Consider the following 22,612-nt stretch of genomic DNA (forward strand, 5'->3'; position numbering starts at 1 on the left):
TCAGGGGAAAGTAAATTGGTATGGCCACTACAAAGCACAGTATGGAGGTTCCCTAAAAAGTTAAAAATAGAACTACTATATGACCCAGTAATCCCACTTTAGACATATACTGTAGGAAAATCATCATTTGAAAAGATACGTGCACCCCAATGTTCACTGCAGCTTTGCTAACAATAGTCAGGATATGCAAGCAACCTAAATGCCCATCAACAGAGGAATGGATAAAGATGTGGTGCATATTAATATATACAATGGTATATTACTCAACCATAAAAAAAAAAAAACACAACAAAATAATGCCATTTGCAGCCAACATGGATGGACCAAGAGATTGTCATACTGAGTGTAGTAAGTCAGACATATTAATAGAAAGACAAATATATGATGTCATTTATATGTGGAATCTAAAAAAAAAAGTACAGATGAACTTATTTACAAAACAGAATCACAGATGTAGAAAGCTAACTTATGGTTACATGGGATATGAGAGGGAGGGTTAAATTGGGAGACTAGGATTGACATACACAAACTACTATATATAAAACAGAAAGCTAGTAAGAACCTACTGTTTAGCACAAGGAACTCTCATTCAATACTGTGTAATGACCTATATGGGAAAAGAACCTAAAAAAAGAGTGGATATGTGTACCCCTGAAACTAACACAGCAGTATAAATCAACTATACTCCAATGAAAATTTAAGAGTTATCAATGAATAAATGAATAAAGAAAACGTGTGCACACACACCATGAAAAGATATTCAGTCATGAGAAAAAAGGAAATGCTGCCATTTGTTTACAATGTGGATGAACATTAACATCATGTTGTGAGACAGACCCAACAATGAAAGACAAGTATTTTATGTATCTCTTATAGTGGAATCCAAAACAAAATGAACTTGAAAACACAGAAAGGAATGGTGGTTACCAGAGGCTGGGAGGTGGGAGAATGAAATAGATGGTGTTTAAGAATATATTTGGGCTTCCCTGATAGATCTGTTGGTAAAGAATTTGCCTGCAATGTAGGAGACCCTGGTTCAGTTCCTGGGTTGGGAAGATCCCCTGCAGAAGGGATAGGTGACCCACTCCAGTATTCTTGGGCTTCCCTTGTGGCTCAGCTGGTATCAAGAATCGGCCTGCAATGCGGAAGACCTGGTTTTGATCCCTGAGTTGGGAAGATCCCCTGAAGAAGGGAAAGGCTATCCACTCCAGTATTCTGTCCTAGAGAACTACCTGGACTGTACAGTCCATGGGGTCACAAAGAGTCGGACATAACTGAGCGACTTCACTTTCACTTTTCACTTTCATGCATTGGAGAAGGAAATGGCACCCCACTCCAGTACTCTTGCCTGGAGAATCCCAGGGACGGGGGAGCCTGGTGGGCTTCTGTCTATGGGGTCGCACAGAGTCGGACACGACTGAAGCGACTTAGTAGCAGCAGCAGCAGCAGTTGGATAATTTAATTCAGTCAGGTTTAAGGTAATGATGTTTTATAGTAATAACAACCCACAATCTGAGTGTCTTTCAAAGACAAACATTTGTTTACTACACACAGGTCTATGCACTGGCTATGCTGGTTTTGTTCCAGACTAAGGATCAAGTTCAATTTTGCTCCATATGTCTGTCATTCTGGGTCCCAGACAGAAGGAGCACCTGGGGCATGCTGTTAGCATGGAAGAGGAACACAACCATGGAAACACATACTACTACTGCTCAGACATGGTATACATGACTTTTTTAACATCTCACTAGTCAAAGCAAGCCTTCAGGCCAAGCCCAACATCAATGGGACCAAGAGGTGTACTTGCTCTTCTCATAGAAAAGAAGGAAAACAGGAATACTTGTTGAAAATCTATCAAAACTATCTATTGTGCTTCATCAAAAGATTATTTCACTGACGTGTTATTAATGATGTAGTGGTAAACACCTAGCTGTGAAATTTAGTCTCTACAAAACCAGACTCCTCAATGACAGTTAAAACTGCTATAGTACTTGTTCTAGTGAATATGCAGGCAAGTATATAAAAGAGCAGATATCTAAATCTTTTTGAAGAATCATGATTTACATTTTAGTACTGAGCGACTTTCACTTTTACTCAATTACTCTTTCAAAAGAAATTAGTGTACATTTGCAAAATATAATGTAGAATAAGTAAATAGTGTCATTTTTATTTTTCTTGCTTATGACTTAAAAGGCACTCACTAAATGACTTTCAGTTGATATTAATAATCAAAATTGCAATTTCAATGTATTTAGAGATGAATATTAGTTAAAACATTATGTAATCAAAACTAATGAGCTATGACAAAAGCTTAACTGTGAGGCTAATTCCTTAAAAACTCTCTATTCCTAAACAAAGAAGGAAAATAAAAACACTTTCATCTCAAAAAACAGAAAGAGTAAAACAAACTCAAGAATGAGAAGCATATTAATCAAGAATGAAGTAGATCTATTATAGTCATTAGAATATTTTAAAAGTAAAATCATTGATAAATTGAAGGGCTATTCTGGGGGGAAAAGGGTGAAGGAAATCTATACTAATCAAATTGGGAGGAAGGGCAGATTATTTCCTTAAAGATTAGTAGGCAAAAAGTGTTAATAATGAACCCATTTATTTTACATTTAAGATTTCAGGTGTGAACAGTTATGTGAATTTAGACCCAAGTTTATCAGCACAGAACTCACAATACTATTATTCTTCTATTTGTATCGTATTGCCTTAGAAGTTTCAGTTATTCTAGTAAATTATTATCATTAATTAAACATTAACTTTTCCTCATATTTGGAAGCAAAGTTTTTCACTCTTTACAAAAACAAAATTTACTACAAACAAAATTTTCATCTAATTATAAAAAATGTTGACGCTGAACGTCACACAACAGAAATCACACAAAAATATAATAAATAAAACCATCTTATCACTTCATCCTGGCATTCTACAAATGAAGCAGATAAGCCAAAAAAGATGAAGTAAGTAACTGAAGATTCCAGAGTATTCAGCTGGGACAAGAACTCCAGTCTCGTGGTTCCTGGCGTATTTTTTGGCACTGGATAGAATTCATTACCAGACACAAGACCAAGAAATGTTTCTAAAACTTTTGGAAATTATTACCCTGATTGGTTCCACATTCTTCTGATCATGATATATACAATCTGAAGCACAGAGATTAAGTATGCTGGTGACCACATCTCTTGGCCACATTCTCCTTCTGCACAGAGGCTTTAAATAGAAGCAGCCAGCTATCTTCATGCATCAGAACATTTCACTTTACCTTTAAGAATGTCCTGGAAGTACTAAAATTGCCAGCTCTCTTGAATTGTGGAGGCCTCTTACTTCCCATCTCCCAGGATTATAGTAGAGCCTGGACAAAAAAAAAGTGGCCTTTGTATCTGTCTTATGGAAAATAAATCATATTTGTCCAGAATCAACGGACTTCCTTGTAGCTCAAATGGTAAAGAATCTGCTTGCAATGCAGGAGACCTAGGTTCAGTCCTTGGGTTGGGAAGATCCTCTGAAGAAGGGAATGTCAATCCACTCCACTATTCTTGCCTGAAGAATCCCATGGACAGAGGAGCCTGGCGGACTACAGTCCATGGGATCGCAAAGAATTGGATGCAACTGAGCGACTACACTACTATCCATCCAGAATCAGACCTGATGCCAGAACCTATAGGTCTGTCTACTCACAGATTTCAAGCACCAATAAGAGCTCACTGAAAGAAACTGAGGACATGGCATATGACAGTTCTTGCCAGTCAGCTAATTTAAGAGATGCTTCCTTACCTTCAGGATTATAAAGTAGGAGGCTTCACTGATAGGAATAAAAAAATTCTTGCCTATTTAGGTATTTCTCTTTCTCTAGAGTTCCATTTGTATTCCCCAGTAGCTACTGAGTCTTTAAGCTGCAAAAGGAATATTAAGACTAATTTTTCACATATTTATTTGGACATTAATATTTCAACTGGGATTCATGTTATCTCTTAAAAGAACTTACTTAGTTACCTGTATTGGACAAATCAGCCTATGTTCCATTTAGTTATATAAACTGCAAGAAGTTTTTAAGAGTGAGAGCAACCTCAGGGCACATAGTCTCTAGCTAAAAGATACTCTAATTCATGTTTCAGTAAGATTTGCAAACACATTGCATTGAAAAAGAATAAACTTGAAGAAAGAACAATTTGAGAAGTAGAATTATTAGACATGTAAATTAATGCCTAAGGACACAAAACAGCAGGGTAGATAATTCAAAAAACTAAACCAGTATCATGAAGTTAAGATCATTAATAAACATTCCTTTTATACCTCACTCAATGATTCTTGAATTATGTTAGATTCTCATATAAAATGACTTGTTTCTAGACCCTCTATTATTTTCACTGATCACTGTGTGTATACTGATGCTAATGCCATATTCTTAATTTCTGTGATTTTAAAACACATTTTAGTATCTGGGAAGACAAGTTTTAAATGTTTAATAAACATTTTTAAAAAGCCTAAAGTTTTCCTGACATTTATAAACTTTGGAATAGACTATCAAATTCTTCATTTAAAATCTCACTGAAACTTTTATCTGGGACTGCATTCAATTTATAAATTACATTGAAAATGAAATACAAATGTTAGAGAGAATGGTTACTTTTGAAATTTTGAATCTTTCCATAAAATTCATGTTTTCCCAGTTATGTAAATCTTTCATTTCCTTCAATAAAATGCCAACAATATCTTTGTACATCTACTGCTAATGTTATTCTCAATGTAGTTTTTCCCATATTTTCTCTTGTAATATACGAATCCTATTGACTTGCATATTTCTTTGGTTCTAGTTACCTTACTGGACTCATTATATCTAGTATATTCACAGGTTTTGTAAATATTTTCCATGTACAAAAATGAAAATTTTACTTAGAATACATTTTTATACTTAAGTTAAACCACTTTGTTCAGACTTTCTACTACAATATTAAGTGACACTGACTATCAAGGGCATTCTTGACTGTGGTTTACTGAGCATTAAACATTAATGTTTATCCATTAAGTACGGTGTTTGATATAGGTTACTAAAGAATATCCTTTATCAAGTTAAAGAACTTTGGTTATTAAGAATTCTATCAGTAATGAGTTTTTATTCCCTCAGAAGTTTAATATCAAGATAATCATGTTTTATCTCCTTTAAATAATCAATAAAACTTGATTTACTTAACATGTGCCAGCAACTAAGTGCTTCACATGTATCACCCTATGTAAGGTATTAATAGATTTTGTTACTTTTTCCATTGAGAAATGAGGAAACTGAGGCACAGCTAGTAAGTGGTTGAACTAGGATTGAATGCAGGAGATTTGGATTAAGATTTCACACTCCTGAATCCACTCTTAGATTCTTGTTAATAAACACTTCTCATATAAGTTTTCTTTGGAAATTTTGCACATATTTTCATTAATGAGGTCACTCTATAAATTTCTTGTGCTATCCTTGTTTATTTTTTTAATCAGAATTGTGTTATCATTATAGAATAAATCTGCAAGTCTTCCTTGGTAACCAGTCTCCAACACCGCCACCGATGATCCCCATCTCCTGATATTTCAAAACCTGTGCATTTGCCTTGCACACTGTACGAGGATAGGTTTATCAGCAGAAACACCAATAAAATAGGGCATACGTGACAATCACTTCCTCAATTAGATCACAAAACACTGCACCTTCTACACTGAACTCTCTCAAACCATCATTATGGGAGAAGCCAGCAGACATAAGGAGATATAGGGAGTCGTGTGGAGAGGCTGTCCACAAACTAAGTCTCATATACCTGAAACACTGTAAATCAAGTACACTTTAATTAAAAAAAAAAAAAAAAAGCACTGAGTCTCATTCCAACAGCTAAAAGAAACTAAGGTAGGTCAACTACCACATAAGAAAACTTGCAAGTAGATCCTCTAGCTTCAGATGACTATAGTACCAGCCAACAGCTTGATTACAACCTAAGAAATCCTGAAACAGACTCACCAGGCTAAACCACTTCTAGATTTCTGACCTTTAGAAACTGTACGAGATACAAAGTCTTTGTTATTTTAAATGGCCAAGTTTTGGGGTAATTTGTTATAAAGCAATAGATAATGAGAAAACCTTCCACTGTATTTCACTACCACAAGCATCAACTGGTTCTGAGAGGCTGAACAGAATTGCTAGGTAAGATCTGGTATTTGAAGAAGACGTACATTCAATCAAAGTTTTCTAGGATACAAGCCAATTTAGATTTTTTAAACTTCTCTCTGCACAAAAATAAACTTTGTGTTTTCCAAGAATACAATTCATTTTTTACATATTTTAAATATGGAAGTGTTAGTCACTCAGTCGTGTCCAACTCTTTAAGACCCCAGGGACTGTAGCCCACCAGGCTCCTTTGTCCATGGAATTGTCCAGGCAAGAATACTGGAATGGGTTGCTGTTTCCTCTCCAGGTGATCTTCCTGACCTAGGGATTGAACCCAGGTCTCCTGAATTGCAGGCAGATTCTTTACCATCTGAGTCACCAGGGGAGCCCATATTTTAAATATGGCAATATACAATCTTAAATGTGTTTCTATCTCTATAGGTCTAGTATTCCCTTTCAATTTTTGACATTATGTTTTGTCTATTTTTCCTTTTTTTAATCTTGCTAGTGGTTTATTTTATTCTTCCCCAGAGTGGAAAAATAATTTATCAAGGCTACTGATTTTGAAGGTCTTGCATTTATTTAATTAATTGCTTATGTCATCCTTATTAATCCCTCTTTGTAATTTTCTTCATTTCATCATCCATGTCTCACTGGTATTGATAATCTTAGTGCTATTTATTTTTATATCATCCTAAATTTTCACTTTTGATCTTTACTTTAAAAGAAGTGTTATTTTTAGTTATAGTGTTATAATTAAAATTTTAGACAATTTTATACTAAAAAGTTGAAAAAAAAGTTTGAAGGCTTCCCTGGTGGCTCAGACAGTAAAGAATCTGCCTGCAATGCAGGAGACCCCAGTTCAATCCCTGCATCAGGAAGATCCCCTGGAGAAGGAAATGGCAACCCACTCCAGTATATTCTTGCCTGGGAAACCCCACAGACAGAGGAGCCTGGCAGGCTACAGTCCACGGGATCAAAAAGAGTCCAACACAACTTAGCAACTAAATGATTAATGAAACGTTTATTTTGGCATTACTTTTAATGTTCAGTTGAACTGAATATGGACAGAGAATGCAGCCTGTATGGTTATTTTTTTTGTGAATTTATTACGATTAATGTTGCTAACTACTACATAACCAATTTTTGAAAAGCATCTTTGGATTTTAAAAACAATTTCTATTCTCTTGCTTGCTATTCATTATAAAAATTTCCTTTGTAGTGCTATGCAAAATCCTTTTAATCATTACTTCTATTTGTTTCTATGATTCATTAATTTCTGAAATAAATGAAATTTTCCCACAGTTGTAACACATCTTACTATATGGGTAGAATATACTTGGTCTTATAACTGCCTTCAGACTTTCACCTGCATTTTTTAGGTACATGAGTGTATGAGTGTGTGTGTGTGTGTGTACATACATGTATGTATGTGCTATACAAGGCTTAAATTAAAATCCAATTTTGACGGATTTTTAGACAGTAGTTTGTTTTCTAACTATTTTAGAAATATTTAAACTCATATGGTTAACAAAATTTATTTTTAGTAAATCTTTGACATCCAAGATATTTAGATATGTAAATCTCACTAATCATTAGCTTTATAAAAGAACACTGCAATTCTCTCTTTTCTGCCATAATGAATATAGAACATATACAGAAAAATATTAATAGAACGGAACCATTAGTAAATTATACTTTAGATGAGGTTTGGAACTCAGAAATTTTTCATGAGAAAATATATTATTATAAAAGATTCTAAGTCATTATTTTCACATCAAGTTTTAATTAACATGACTACTCCAAGAATTGCGATTACTCTCCTTATATCCCAAAGAATAATCTGTGAGCATTTTATTATCAAATTGTCAATAATTTGATGATAAAATACCTTTAGAGGTTCTAGTTCTTGATGGTGATGTAGGGGGATCCATAACTTACCTCCTACCAGGGACACGCCAAATCTACAACTATACAAGGAACAATTTTCTCTGAAAGAAATCCAAAAACTAGCTGAGTGACTCCTATACACTGGTGAAAAAAAAAAAAGACTGATTTTGAAACGGGTAGGAGAGGCTGAGTCACAATCTAACTATAAACTCCACTCTTGGTATGGAGACCCACAAATAGGAAAACACAAAACTCTTGAGCTTCTTTTTGAGGAGCAAACAATTTGAACTCTATGTCTGGTATCCCAACTTTTAAGACCTGCACCTGAGCAACAAATACCCAAAACATTTAACTTTGAAAGTTACCAGGGCTTGTGTCCATGATACACACAAGGCTATAGTGAACTCAGAAACATTACATAGGAAGTTCATGAGGATTCACTATGCCCACACTCAGGGCCCAGCAAAAAGAGAGACAATTAAAATTGCCTAGTCTTTCTGTAAAAGAGACTTAGACACTTATCTTAAAGCTTCAGTTTAAGTGGCAGGCATCTAATTTAGGGCATACCTAGAAGCTTACTGAATACTCTCCAAAGACCAAGAAGGCTGGCAAGAGCCACCTTGGTGTCCTCCTCCGTCTCACTCCAGGTCACCGGTATCTCCCAGAAAGAAACTTGTGCACATGTCTGGTGGCCTGGTTTCTGCTGCTGCAGCTAAGGGGGTACTATCTTGATCATCTGGCTCTGGCTATCACAGTGGTTAGCATTTGTGAGCCCCACAGGACTGAAACAGATGGAGAAAGAGAACATAAGCAGCAACAACTCAGTGGACAAAGCAGAGAAGTAACAGACAGGCACCCAATCTTTCTGTGAAAGAGGACTATTGTCCTGTTTTCACAGATTTGGCCTGAGGGGAGGGCATCAAATTAAACACAAGTCTAGGGCCAGCTGCAATCTTGGAAACTAATTGGACATCAACTTCGCAAAGACCCTCTGCCCAGCCCCATCACTGGTTATCTCTGAGAAAGGAGCTTCTGCCCATATATGGTGCACCAACTTTTGTGATTGCTGTCCAGAAGAAATAACCCTTGATACCTGGCTCTAGTGGCTAGTGGGTCTTGAGTTCATGGATCTAACTGGATGACACAAAGGAAGAAATGGTTCTTAACAATCATGCAAGATTCAGTAGAGAGAGAGCAGAGTGAAAGGTCCATATCCCAGACGTCCATGGAAAGAGGTATCTATGTCTAACTTAAAAGCTGCTGCCCAAGTCTGGCTTCCAATAAGCCTAAATTTAGGTGCTGACTGAGATCCTCTCTTTCAGGATACGGGCAGGTCTTGGTAAACTCTCAACTGCTGGGAGCCTAAAAACCAAGTAGGTGGTTTGGACAATCACAAGGATATGAGAGACAACCAAGAAATAGGACAGGGTTAAACATTAAGGTTCATCTTCTATATGAAGTAACACCTTCAAGACTGGGGGAAGAGGTTGTTTTATCTAATACAGCAGTCCTCAACCTTTTTGGCACCAAGTTCTGGTTTTGTGGAAGACAATTTTTCCATGGACGGGGGGTTTCAGGATTTACTGAGCACTTTATTATTATTATGTAAGTTCCACCTCAGATCGTTAGGCATTAGATCCTAGAGACTGGGAACCCCTGATCTAACACACAGAAACCAACAGAGAATGTCAGGGAAACTGAAGAAACAAAGGACAAGTTCCAAATAAAAGGACAAGATAAAAACTTCAGAAATACACTTAATGAAAACGAGACTATTATAATGTAAATGATTTACATGACAAAAAGTTCAAAATAACTAATAAAGATACTCACCAACATCAGGACAACAAACCATGAAAAAAGTGAGAATTTCAACAAATAGAAAATATAGCAAAGTACTCTACAGAAATGATGAAGTTTTAAAGAATACAACTGTACTGACAAACATGAGGGCTCAAAAGTAGATTAGAAGCAAAAGAGAAGATCAATGAATTCAAAGACAGGGCAGTTGAATTCTTCCAACTGGAGCAGCAAAAAGAAAAAGGAAAAAAAAAGAGCAAAGATAGTTTAAGGAATTTATGAGAAAACATCAAGAACACAATTATTTACATGAGTCCCAAAATGAGAGGAAAAGGGGAAGAAAATTTGTGTGAAGACATAATGACTCAACACTTCCCTAACTGGGAGAAGGAAACAGGCATCCACATCCAGGAAGCCCTGAAAGCTCCAACCAAGAGGAATTTAAGAAGATCCACATCAATATATAATATAAATAAATTGTCAAAAGTTAAAGGACAGACTCTTTGAAGAAGCAAGAGAAAAACCTCTTATATACAAGGGAACCCCATAAGACTATTAGCATATTTTCTAGCTAGAAAAATATAGAAGGGCGTGGCATGATACATTTAAAGCGCTGAAAAAATTAAACAGCCAACCAAGAATACTCTGTATGGCAAAGTTATCACTCAGAGTTGAAAGAGATTTAAAGAGTTATCCAGAAAAATAAAACATAAGAGTAATGAACAATAGCCCAGTCTTATAAGAAATGTTAAAGGGACTTTTGAAGATGAAACAAAAGGAAAAAACATAAGCATATAAACCGCACAGGTAAAAATTAACATATAGTAAAATTAGAAAAAGCTAATGTTGTAAACAAGATTAATCACTTATATAAAGTGCTAGTATGAAGGTTAAAAGACAAACAGTAAAAATAATTATAAGCACAGTAATTGTCAGTGAATAAGCAAGGTAAGATTATGTAAATGAAGACTTCAAAAATATAAAATGAGTAAGTAAAAACACAGAAATGGTATAGACCTAACAGAAGCAGAAGATATTAAGAAGGGGTGGCAAGAACACACAGAAGAACTGTACAAAAAAGATCTTCACGATGGTGTGATCACTCACTTAGAGCCAGACATCCTGGAATGTGAAGTCAAGTGGGCCTTGGAAAGCATCACTATGAACAAAGCTAGTGGAGGTGATGGAATTCCAGTTGAGTTATTTCAAAATTCTGAAAGATGATGCGGTGAAAGTGCTGCAATAAATATGCCAGCAAATCTGGGAAACTCAGCAGTGGCCACAGGACTGGAAAAGGTCAGTTTTCATTCCAATCCCAAAGAAAGGCAATGCCAAAGAATGCTCAAACTACAGCACAATTTCACTCATCTCACACGCTAGTAAAGTAATGCTCAAAATTCTCCAAGCCAGGCTTCAGCAATACGTGAACCGTGAACTTCCAGATGTTCAAGCTGGTTTTAGAAAAGACAGAGGAACCAGAGATCAAATTGCCAACATCCGCTGGATCATCGAAAAAGCAAGAGAGTTCCAGAAAACCATCTATTTCTGCTTTATTGACTACGCCAAAGCCTTTGACTATGTGGATCAGAATAAACTGTGGAAAATTCTGAAAGAGATGGGAATACCAGACCATCTGACCTGTCTCTTGAGAAACCTGTATGCAGGTCAGGAAGCAAGAGTTAGAACTAGACATGGAACAACAGACTGGTTCTAAATAGGAAAAGGAGTACATCAAGGCTGTATACTGTCACCCTGCTTATTTAACTTATGTGCAGAGTACATCATGAGAAACGCTGGGCTGGAAGAAACACAAGCTGGAATCCAGATTGCTGGGAGAAATATCAATAACCTCAGATATGCAGATGACACCACCCTTATGGCAGAAAGTGAAGAAGAACTAAAGAGCCTCTTGATGAAAGTGAAAGAGGAGAGTGAAAAAGTTGGCTTAAAGCTCAACGTTCAGAAAACTAAGATCATGGCATCTGGTCCCATCATTTCATGGGAAATAGATGGGGAAACAGTGTCAGACTTTATTTTTCTGGGCTCCAAAATCACTGCTGATGGTGACTGCAGCCATGAAATTAAAAGACGCTTACTCCTTGGAAGGAAGGTTATGACCAACCTAGATGGCATATTGAAAAGCATAGACATTACTTTGCCAACAAAGGTCTGTCTAGTCAAGGCTATGGTTTTTCCAGTGGTCATGTATGGATGTGAGAGTTGGATGGTGAAGAAAGCTAAGCGCTGCAGAATTGATGCTTTTGAACTGTGGTGTTGGAGAAGACTCTTGAGAGTCCCTTGGACTGCAAGAAGATCCAACCAGGCCATCCTAAAGGAGATCATTCCTGGGTGTTCATTGGAAGGACTGATGTTGAAGCTGAAACTCCAATACTTTGGCCACCGCATGCGAAGAGTTGACTCATTGGAAAAGACCCTAATGCTGGGAAGGATTGGGGGCAGGAGGAGAAGGGGACGACAGAGGATGAGATGGCTGGATGGCATCACCAACTCGATGGACATGGGTTTGAGTAGACCTGGGAGTTGGTGACGGACAGGGAGGCCTGGTGTGCTGCGATTCATAGGGTTGCAAAGAGTCGGACATGACTGAGCGACTGAACTGAACCCCTGATGGACAGAGATGCAAAAGTTCTCAACAAATATTAATAAGCTGAATTCAACATACAACAAAAAGATCATACACTGTGATCAAGTGGGATTTATTTCAGGGATGCAAGGATGAATTGACACCCTCAAATCAATGTGATACACAAAATTAACCATATAATTTATATGATCATCTCAAAAAAAGCAGAAAAAAAAAGCATTCAACAAAATTCAACACCCATTCATGATACAAACTCTCAACAAAGTGAGTATAGAGAAAAAGTACTTCAACAAAATAATGGCCACATATCACAATACTGCAGCTAAAATCAGACTCAAGGGAGAAAAGCCAAACGTTTTTTCTCCATGATCAGCAACAACTCGGGGATACCTATTCTCACCACTTTTATTCAATACAGCACTGGAATTCATAGCCAGAGCAGTAATGTAACAACAACAACAAATGAAAGGCATCAAATTCAGAAAAGAAGGAGCAACACAGTCTCTATTTACAGACAACAATATGTGACATCCTAAAAACTCTAAGACTTCATCGAAAATCTTAAAATGAACAAATTCAGTAAACCTGCAGGATATAAAAATCAATATACAAAAATCTCTTACATTTCACTAAGAATGAATGAAGAAAGATAAATTAATGGAACAATTCCATTTATCACTGCATCAGAAGGAATAAGCTACCTAGAAATAAGCTTAACTGAGGAGGTGAATGATCTGTACCCTGAAAATTATATGTTAATGACAGACATTAAAAAAACAGAAGTAGATGTTAAGATATCCCACATTCATGGACTGTAAGAGTTAAAATTATTAAAATATCCATATTACTAAAAGCAATTTATAGATTCAATACAATACTAAAGGCATTTAACACAAAAATAGAACAAACAATTCTAAAATTTGTATGCAGCCACAAAAGATCCTAAAGCCAAAGCAATCTTGAGAAAAAGGAACAATGTTGGAGGCACCATACTTCATTTCAAACTATATTACAGAACTATAGTAATCAGAATAGTTTGGTATTGTCATAAAAACACACAGATCAGTGGAACAGAGTACAGAGCCCAGAAATAAACCCAGACACCTGTGGTCAATTAATCTGCAACAAAGGAGCTAAGAATATACAATAGGCAAAGGACAGTCTCTTCAATAAACAGCACTGGAAAAACTGAACAGCCACATGCAAAAGAATGAAACTGAACCACTTTACCCTATACACAAAAAATAGCTAAAAATGGACTAAAGTCTTAAGCATAAGATCTGAAACCATAAAACTCTTAGAAGAAAACAAAGGTGGTAAGCTCCCTGAAACTGGTGTTGGCTGTGATTTTTTTGGATTTGACACCAAGACCAAAAACAACAAAAGTGAAAATAAACAAGTGGCACTACATCAAACTACAAAGCTCTGTACAGCAAATGAAACCACTAACAAATGAAAAGGCAACATAATAAATGGGAGAACATGCCTGCAAATCATGTATCTGAAAAAGTGTTAATATCCAAAATATATAAACGAGTCCTATTAACACATTAGCAAGAAACAAACACTTTGAAAAATACCCATCAGTTCTGAATAGACATTCTCCCTAGAAACATATACAGATAGCCAACAGGTACTTGAAAAGGTGCTCAACGTCACTAATCATCAGGGAAATGCCAATCAAAACCACACTGAGATATTGCCTTATACCTGTTTGAATGGCTATTATCAAAAAACAAGAAATAAGAACTGCTAGTGACCATGAGAAGAAAAGGGAACACTTGTTCACTTTGGTGGGAATATAAATTGATGCAGCCACTATGAAAATAGTATGGAGCTTCTGGAAATAATTTAAAATAGAAATATATTATCCTGCAATTCTCCTTCTGGGTACTTATCCAAAGGAAGCAAAAGCACTAACTTGAAAATATACCTGCATCATTATTTACAATACCCAGGAAATGGAAATGCTTATGCTGGAAGCATCCATAATGATGAAAGAATGAATATGAAAAATGGTGTGTATACACACACACACATTATATTATTCAGTCAAAACAAACAAACAAACAAACCTGGAAATGTTGCCACTAGTGACAACATGAATTAACCTTGAGGGTGTTATGCTAAGTGAAATAAGTCTGTCAGAGAAAGACAAATACCATATGATCTCACTTATATACGGAATCAAAAACAAAACAGCAGTCACACACACACACACAAAAACATAAAACTACCAACTCACAGATACAGAGAACAAGTTTGTGACTGCTTGAGACAGGGGGTGGGTCAAGTGCGTGAAGATAGTTAAAAGGCATAAACTTCCAGTTATAAAATAAGTAAGCTTCCAGGATGTAAAGTACAGCTTCATAACTATAGTTAGCAATACTGCATGGTATATTTAAAACTTGTTAAAAGAATACAACTTAAAAATCCTCATCATTAGACCAATTGTGATAATTATTTCACAATATATACATATACCAAATCATTATGCTGAACACCTTAAACTAATCTAATATTATATCTCAATAAAATAAATTAAATACCTTCAGATTATATTTATGAGCTTTATCCAAAATAGTTGGTACCAAGTTATCAGTAGGTTCTCCATTCTCATCACTCAAATCAGGTGGGTACCAAGATAGGGCTAGTACACCTAATAGAAACAACCAAAAAGAAAATAAAAATAAACATAGGAACAGAAAAGACTACAGGTATCGTTAAAAAAAAATTAAGGCAGATAAGGACAGTATTAACAATAAAAAGAAACATATTCTCAAATAATGTTATTTTGTTACTTTACTTAAGATACCACTTTATAGTTATTCGATTACTTTGTATACTCAATACTTTGACCTTTTTCTCAGGCATTAGTATCTTTTAATTAATAGATTTTAGGTTTTAAAATAAGTTTTAGATTTATTGAAAAACTGTACAGAAAATAAGAGTTTCTGTTTTCTCCCCTCCTACTCACCATCCTCCCATGCCATACAGTTTTTCCATTAATATTAACATCTTACATTAGTGTGTTAAATTTGTTACAACTGTGATAAAACAATATAGATATATCATTATTAACTGAAGTCTACAGTTTACATTAGGGTTCCCTCTTTGTATTGCACAGTTCTATGGCTTTTGACTAATGTATATTGTCATGAACCCACTATTTATTACAGTATCACACAAGGATAGTTTTACTGCCTTCAAAACCCATTGCACTCCACTTAATAATTCCTCTTTCTTCTCCTTTTCAATCCCCCAGAAAATAACTGATCTTTTTACTGTCTCTATATATTTTGCCTTTTTCAGAATGGTATATAGATAGAATCATAAAGTAACATTTTCAGATGGGCTTCTTATACTGTGAAATGTGCATTGAAGTTTCATTCATATCTTTTTATGACTTGACAGCTCATTCTTTTTATTGCTAAATAACATTTCACTGTATCAATGTTCCGTAGTTTATCCATTTACCTGTTGAAGATACCTATGTTTCTTACAATTTTTGGCAATTATAACAATAAAGCTGCTAAAAATATATAAGTGCAAATTTTTGTGTGGATCAGTATCACTTAACAGAAGACTCAAGTAATTTTAAAATTATAGTTTATCCCTATAATACCTACTTGCTTTTGAACTAATAAACTACAAAAAGAAAGTTTTAAAAACGATAAACTTGCAAAGAAATTACTAACTAGGGGAAGAAATCTTTGAAATCAACTAATTCAAACCCTCATTACATACATAAAGCAAGAGGCCACTAAAAGTATGGTGAAAGTGAAAGTGTTAGTAGCTCAGTCATGTCTGACTCTGCCACCACATGGAGTGTTGCCCACCAGACTCCTCTGTCCATGGAATTTTCCAGCAAAAATACTGGAGTGCGTAGCCATCCCTTTTTCCAGGGGATGTTCCTGACCCAGGGATCGAACCCAGGTCTCCCACACTGTGGGTAGATTCTTTACTCTGAGCCACCTCTAAATCATTTAACAGACTCTTTACCACAAGAAGAAAAATACAATGTTATCGAAGGTAAGCATGTGGAAATGAAAATAGAAAACAAAAAAGGCAAAATTAGAAACTGGCAGAGAACTAAATTTAAGACTTAAACTTTGTGTTACCTAAGTCATGTACAAACAGAAAGGCTTCCCCAGTGGCTCACTGATAAAGAATCTGCCTGCCAATGCATGAGACATGGGTTCAATCCCTCGGTCAGAAATATCCCCTGGTGAAGTAAATAGTAACCCACTCCAGTATTCTTGCCTAGGAAATCCTGTGGACAAGGAGCCTGGCAGGCTATAGTTCATGGGGTCACAAAAAGAGCTGGACACAGCTTAGCAACCAAACAAACAAAGCAAATACAAGAAAACCAGTACAAACAGAGCAGTCCCACCTACAGAAACAAAACAGAACTTTGAGGTTAAGTTAACAGAAAAAAAGGTATCTGTCCCCTATACAATTTTATTTTATGAAAAATATAAAAACAGCAACAAGAACACTGAGGGAGAAAAAGTTATAATACATGGGGCTTCAGGGAAGCTTTTAATTAGCCATGAAAGCAGTCATTAAAAAAAAAAAACTGATGAGGAAACTTTGGAGACAACTGATCAAACATTTAAGCTGCCAACGTTCCCAGCTTATAAGAAGTACATCAATTTCACATAATGTGATTGTAAACTTCATATAAATTGTAAATTGTCAATTGTCACCAATGAAAAGCGACAATACAAATTTTCTCAACATGGGGCCTATGGAAAAATCCTGCCCCCCCCCAAAAAATGGAGAAACATACAAAAGAAAGTTTATGCCACAGAGTTCAGAAAATTATGAACATGGCATGTTTCCATGAAATTAAAAGCAAAACAACATTCCTGTTTCTAATAGTAGATTAGGATGCTCAGACCAAAATTCCCCTCAAAAACAAATTATTAAATGAAAATGGGAACAAAAAACTTCCAAAAGTCAAAAAGCTGAAGAGAGTAAAGATCTAACTACCTGTCTAGAATGAAGTGAAAATGTGAAGTCAGAGAGGTAACTGAGCAAGTCAGTCAGTCTGCCCTAAGCATAACTGGCAGAAGCAAACCAGCCCTCAAAATCAGCAGATGAAATCTCAGGTGGACAATGCATGGGAAGTCCTCTAACTCCACAGAGAATGTAAAGTAGCTAGTATTTCCTACTGTATTGGCAAACACAGGTATATAATATTTTCATTATCACAGAAATTTCTACTGTACAGCACTGCTAATACACTGATTCTCCCAACAACTTACCAACTGATTTTTGTCCAGTGATTTTTCTTCCTCTTTGTCCTTGCTGAAGATATACTCTAAGGCTTAGGGAAAATGTCCCTTGTTCTTCCTTATCCTATTATTGTGTTTCAGCTGTTTTACTGTATCGATTATCACTTCTACATGTTGAATTATATCCCCATTTTGTTCTCCATAATCTAATTTATCTTTGTACAGTGTATTTTGGGCTGCGTTACTCATGAGCTTTGAATAAATAATGGCCTGGGAACCAAGCCAATGATGGTCCTACTTCTGAGGAGAACTGGTCCATTTAAAATGTTAATGAATTCTTAAGAGTAACCTGAAAGGTTTCTCTAAAATATGTCGACCAAGTATCATTTATATATAAAATCTATTACAGCATATTTCTACCATTTCAATTCCTAAATGAAAAAGAATACTCTTTAAAGTCTATTCTTGGAACATTAGTATATTAAATTCAGGTCACTTCATAATGCTCACATCCTCCTTCAACAGGACTTATCACAAGACCTTCAAAATAAGTGAAACCAAACAATAATATTTTTTGTTAAGCTAAGTGATTCTAAACAGGGTAATACTTAAGAATACAGGTAGGAAACAGAAAGACCCAGAAAATCCAGTCCAATTTTGTCATCTGATAGATGTTTATCTTTAGGTAAGTTAGCCTACTTAAGTCTTCCCATTTGTAAAATGGCAATAAATTTAGTTCATAACCTAGAAGTCTGTTTTAAAAATCATACATGAGAGAATGCATTATGCAGAATGGGACTTCTACCAAAAAGTAATTTAAAAAAATTATAAAAAGAATTATTAAATAAAATATTTAAGACAGTAAAATGGTGAGTAAATTTGTTTTTGTTTACCTCAACAGAGCTTGTGATAGTTTCTCTTATATATGGGGAACACACTTAGTGCTTCTTTCAAACATCTCAAACATTCTTTCAAACTAAAGATTTAATAGAAAGAAAGGCAAAATGGAAATGCCATTCCAGACCTAAACATTATTACTACTACACAGGATGACAATTTCAAAAAAAAAAAAAAGACATTATAAAAAGCAAGAAAAATAATGCACAGTCAAAGCATTCAGTAGAGAAAGACTCGCTCAGATCTGAAATAGATGCTGATATCATTAAACAAGGAAGTTAAAATTATTATTAAGATTTAATGTTAAAAGATCTAATAGGAAAGATAGTCAACATGTAAGGTCAGGTGGGAAATACGAGCACAGAGATGAAAACTAAAAGAATTAAACAGAAATGCTGGGGGAAAAAACACCAAGCAAAAAAAATCACTAAAGTTAATAATAAAAAATGCCTTCAAAAGATTCATGAACGTCAGAGCTGAGGAAAGGGTCATGTAATTAGGCAAGTCACAAGAAATTACCAAAAAAATGATTGGGGCAAAAAATACAAAACAAAGCATCCAATAACTCTGGGGTAAATTTCAAAGCTCTAATATACATACTTTTAACCTTACCATCTGAGACTGGAGAAGGGAATGACAGACAAACCACTTCAGTATTCTTGCCTTGAGAATTCCATGAACAGTGTGAAAAGGCAAAAAGATAAGACAACAGAAGATGAGCCCCCCAAGTCCGTAGGTGCCCAATATGCTACTTGAGAAGAGCAGAGAAATAGCTGCAAAAGAATGAAGAGGCTGGGTTGACGTGGAAAAGACGCTAAGTTGTGGATGCGTCTGATGGTGAAAGTAGAGTCCGATGATGTTAATAACAATATTACATAGGAATCTAGATTGTTAGGTCCATTAATCAAGGTAAATTGGATGTTGTTAAGGAGGACCTAAACCAAATCCCTTATGATTATACAGTGGAAGTGACAAATCGATTTAAGGGACTAGATCTGATAGAGTGCCTGATGAACTATGGACAGAGGTTCGTGACATTGTACAGGAGACAGAGATTAAGACCATCCCCAGGAAAAAGAAACGCAAAAAAGCAAAATGGCTGTCTGAGGAGGCCTTACAAATAGCTGTGAAAAGAAGAGAAGCAAAAAGCAAAGGAGAAAAGGAAAGATATTCCCATTTGAATGCAGAGTTCCAAAGAATAGCAAGGAGAGATGAGAAAGTCTTTCTCAGTGATCAATGCAAAGAAATAGAGGAAAACAACAGAATGGGAAAGACTAGAGATCTCTTCAAGAAAATTAGAAATATCAAGGGAATATTTCATGCAAAGATGGGCTCAATAAAGGACAGAAATGGTATGGACCTAACAGAAGCAGAAGATATTAAGAAGAGGTTGCAAGAATACACAGAAGAACTGTACAAAATAGATCTTCACAATCCAGTTAATCACGATGGTGTGATCACTCACCTAGAGCCAGACATCCCGGAATGTGAAGTCAAGTGGGCCTTAGGAAGCATCACTATGAACAAACCTAGTGGAGGTGATGGAATTCCAGTTGAGTTATTTCAAATCCTAAAAGATGATGCTGTGAAACTGCTGCACTCAATATGTCAGCAAATTTGAAAAACTCAGCAGTGGCCACAGGACTGGAAGAGGTCAGTTTTCATTCCAATCCCAAAGAAAGGCAATACTAAACAATGCCCAAACTATTGCACAATTGCACTCATCTCACACGCTAGGAAAGCAATGCTCAAAATTCTCCAAGCCAGGATTCAACAGTACCTGAACCATGAACTTCCAGATGTTCAAGCTGGATTTAGAAAAGGCAGAGGAACCAGAGATCAAATTGCTAACATCCTTTGGATCACTGAAAAAGCAAGAGAGTTCCAGAAAAACATCTACTTATGCTTTATTGACTACATCAAAGTGTTCGACTGTGTGGATCACAATAAACTGTGGAAAATTCTGAAAGAGATGGGAATACCAGACCATCTGACCTGTCTCTTGAGAAACCTGTATGCAGGTCAGGAAGCAACAGTTAGAACTGGACATGGAACAACAGACTGGTTCCAAATAGGAAAAGGAGTACGTCAAGGCTGTATATTGCTACCCTGCTTATTTAACTTATATACAGAGTACACCATGAGAAACATTAGGCTGGAGGAAGCACAAGCTGGAATCAAGATTGCCAGGAGAAATATCAATAACCTCAGATATGCAGATGACACTAATCTTATGGCAGAAAGTGAAGAGGAACTAAAGAGCCTCTTGATGAAAGTGAAAGAGAAGAGTGAAAAAGTTGGCTTAAAGCTCAACATTCAGAAAACTAAGATCATGGCATTTGGTCTCATCACCTCATGGCAAATAGATGGGGAAACAGTGGAAACAGTGAGAGACTTTATTTTTGGGGCTCCAAAATCACTGCTGATGGTGACTGCAGCCATGAAATTAAAAGACACTTACTCCTTGGAAGGAAAGTTATGACTAACCTAGATAGCATATTAAAAAGCAGAGACATTATTTTGCCAACAAAGGTCCGTCTAATCAAGGCTATGGTTTTTCCAGTAGTCATGTATGGATGTGAGAGATGGACTATAAAGAAAGCTAGGCGCCAAAGAATTGATGCTTTTGAACAGTGGCGTTGGAGAAGACTCTTGAGAGTCCCTTGGACTGCAAGGAGATCCAACCATTCCATCCTAAAGGAGATCAGTCCTGGGTGTTCATTGGAAGGTCTGATGTTGAAGCTGAAACTCCAATACTTTGGCCAGCTGATGCGAAGAGCTGATTCATTTGAAAAGACCCTGATGCTGGGTAAGACGGAGGGCAGGAGGAGAAGGGGATGACAGAGGATGAGATGCTTGGATGGCATCACCGACTCAAGGGACATGAGTTTGGGTGGGCTCCGGGAGTCAGTGTTCGACAGGAAGGCCTGGGATGCTGCAGCTCATGGGGTCGCAAAGAGTCAGACACAACTGAGCAACTGAACTGAACTGAACTGAACAGGAAATGGAAAGAGTGAACACTGACATCTTAGGAATCAGTGAACTAAGATGGATGTGAATGGGTGAATTTAATTCAGGTGACCATTATATTTACTATTGTGGGCAAGAAACCCTTAAAAGGAATAGAGTAGTCCTCAGAGTCAACAAAAGAGTCCGAAATGCAGTATTTGGGTGTAATCTCAAAAACAACAAAACGATGTCAGTTCATTTCCAAGGCAAACCATTCAACATCACAGTAATCCAAGTCTATGCCACACCACTGATGCTGAAGAAGCTGAAGTCACATGGTTCTAAGAAGACCTACAAGACCAACTAGAATTAACACCAAAAAAGATGTCCCTTTCATATTAGGGACTGTAATGCAAAAGTAGGAAACCAAAGAGATGCTTGGAATAACAGGTAAGTTGGCTTTGGAGTATAAAATGAAGGAGGGCAAAAGCTAACAAGAGTTTTACCAAGAGAACACACTGGTCATAACAAAAAACCCTCTTCCAACAACAGAATGATTCTACACGTGGACATCACCAGATGGTCAGCAATGAAATCAGACTGATTATTATCTTTGCAGCCAAAGATAGAGAAGCTCTATACAGTCAGAAAAAAAAAGACGTGGAGCTGACTGTGGCTCAGATTATGAGCTACAAATTGAAAAATTCAGACTTAAATTGAAGAAAGTACAAAAAACCACTAGGCTATTCGGGTATGATCTAAATCAAATCCCTTATGATTATACAGTATAAGTGACAAATAGATTCAAGGGATTAGATCTCAGAGACAGAGTGCCTGAAGAAATATGGACAGAGGTTTTTAACACTGTACAGGAGGCGGTGACCAAAACCATCCCCAAGAAAAAGAAAGGCAAAAAGGCAAAATGGTTGTCTGAGGAGGCCTTACAAAGAGCTGAGAAAAGAAGAGAAGTGAAAGGCAAAGAAGAAAGGTACAGATATACACAAATGAATGCAGAGTTCCAGAGAATAGCAAGGAGAGGTAAGAAAGCTTTCTTAAGTGAACAATGCAAAGAAATAGAGGAAA

The 22,612-nt window shown here is 36.2% G+C and overlaps 1 protein-coding gene across 12 annotated transcripts in view; it reads right to left on the reverse strand.

Annotated features, from left to right (window-relative positions):
* The window catches only part of MANEA (mannosidase endo-alpha), a 330,701-nt gene that overhangs the window by 11,526 nt on the left and 296,563 nt on the right, over positions 1-22,612 (reverse strand). For 10 of the 12 annotated variants that reach the window (XM_081530764.1, XM_081530769.1, XM_081530767.1 and 7 more), the window contains one exon: positions 14,993-15,102. In XM_081530764.1, coding sequence (XP_081386890.1) covers positions 14,993-15,102 — 110 coding nt within the window. Of the gene's footprint in view, positions 1-14,992; positions 15,103-17,713; positions 17,808-22,612 lie in introns of all 12 variants that reach the window. The other 2 variants (XM_081530771.1, XM_081530772.1) reach the window with 2 other exon arrangements.

The sequence above is a fragment of the Giraffa tippelskirchi genome, chromosome 9 (assembly GCF_054371585.1).
Source record: "Giraffa tippelskirchi isolate mGirTip1 chromosome 9, T2T-mGirTip1v1.2.pri, whole genome shotgun sequence".
Classification (NCBI taxonomy): Eukaryota; Metazoa; Chordata; class Mammalia; order Artiodactyla; family Giraffidae; genus Giraffa; species Giraffa tippelskirchi.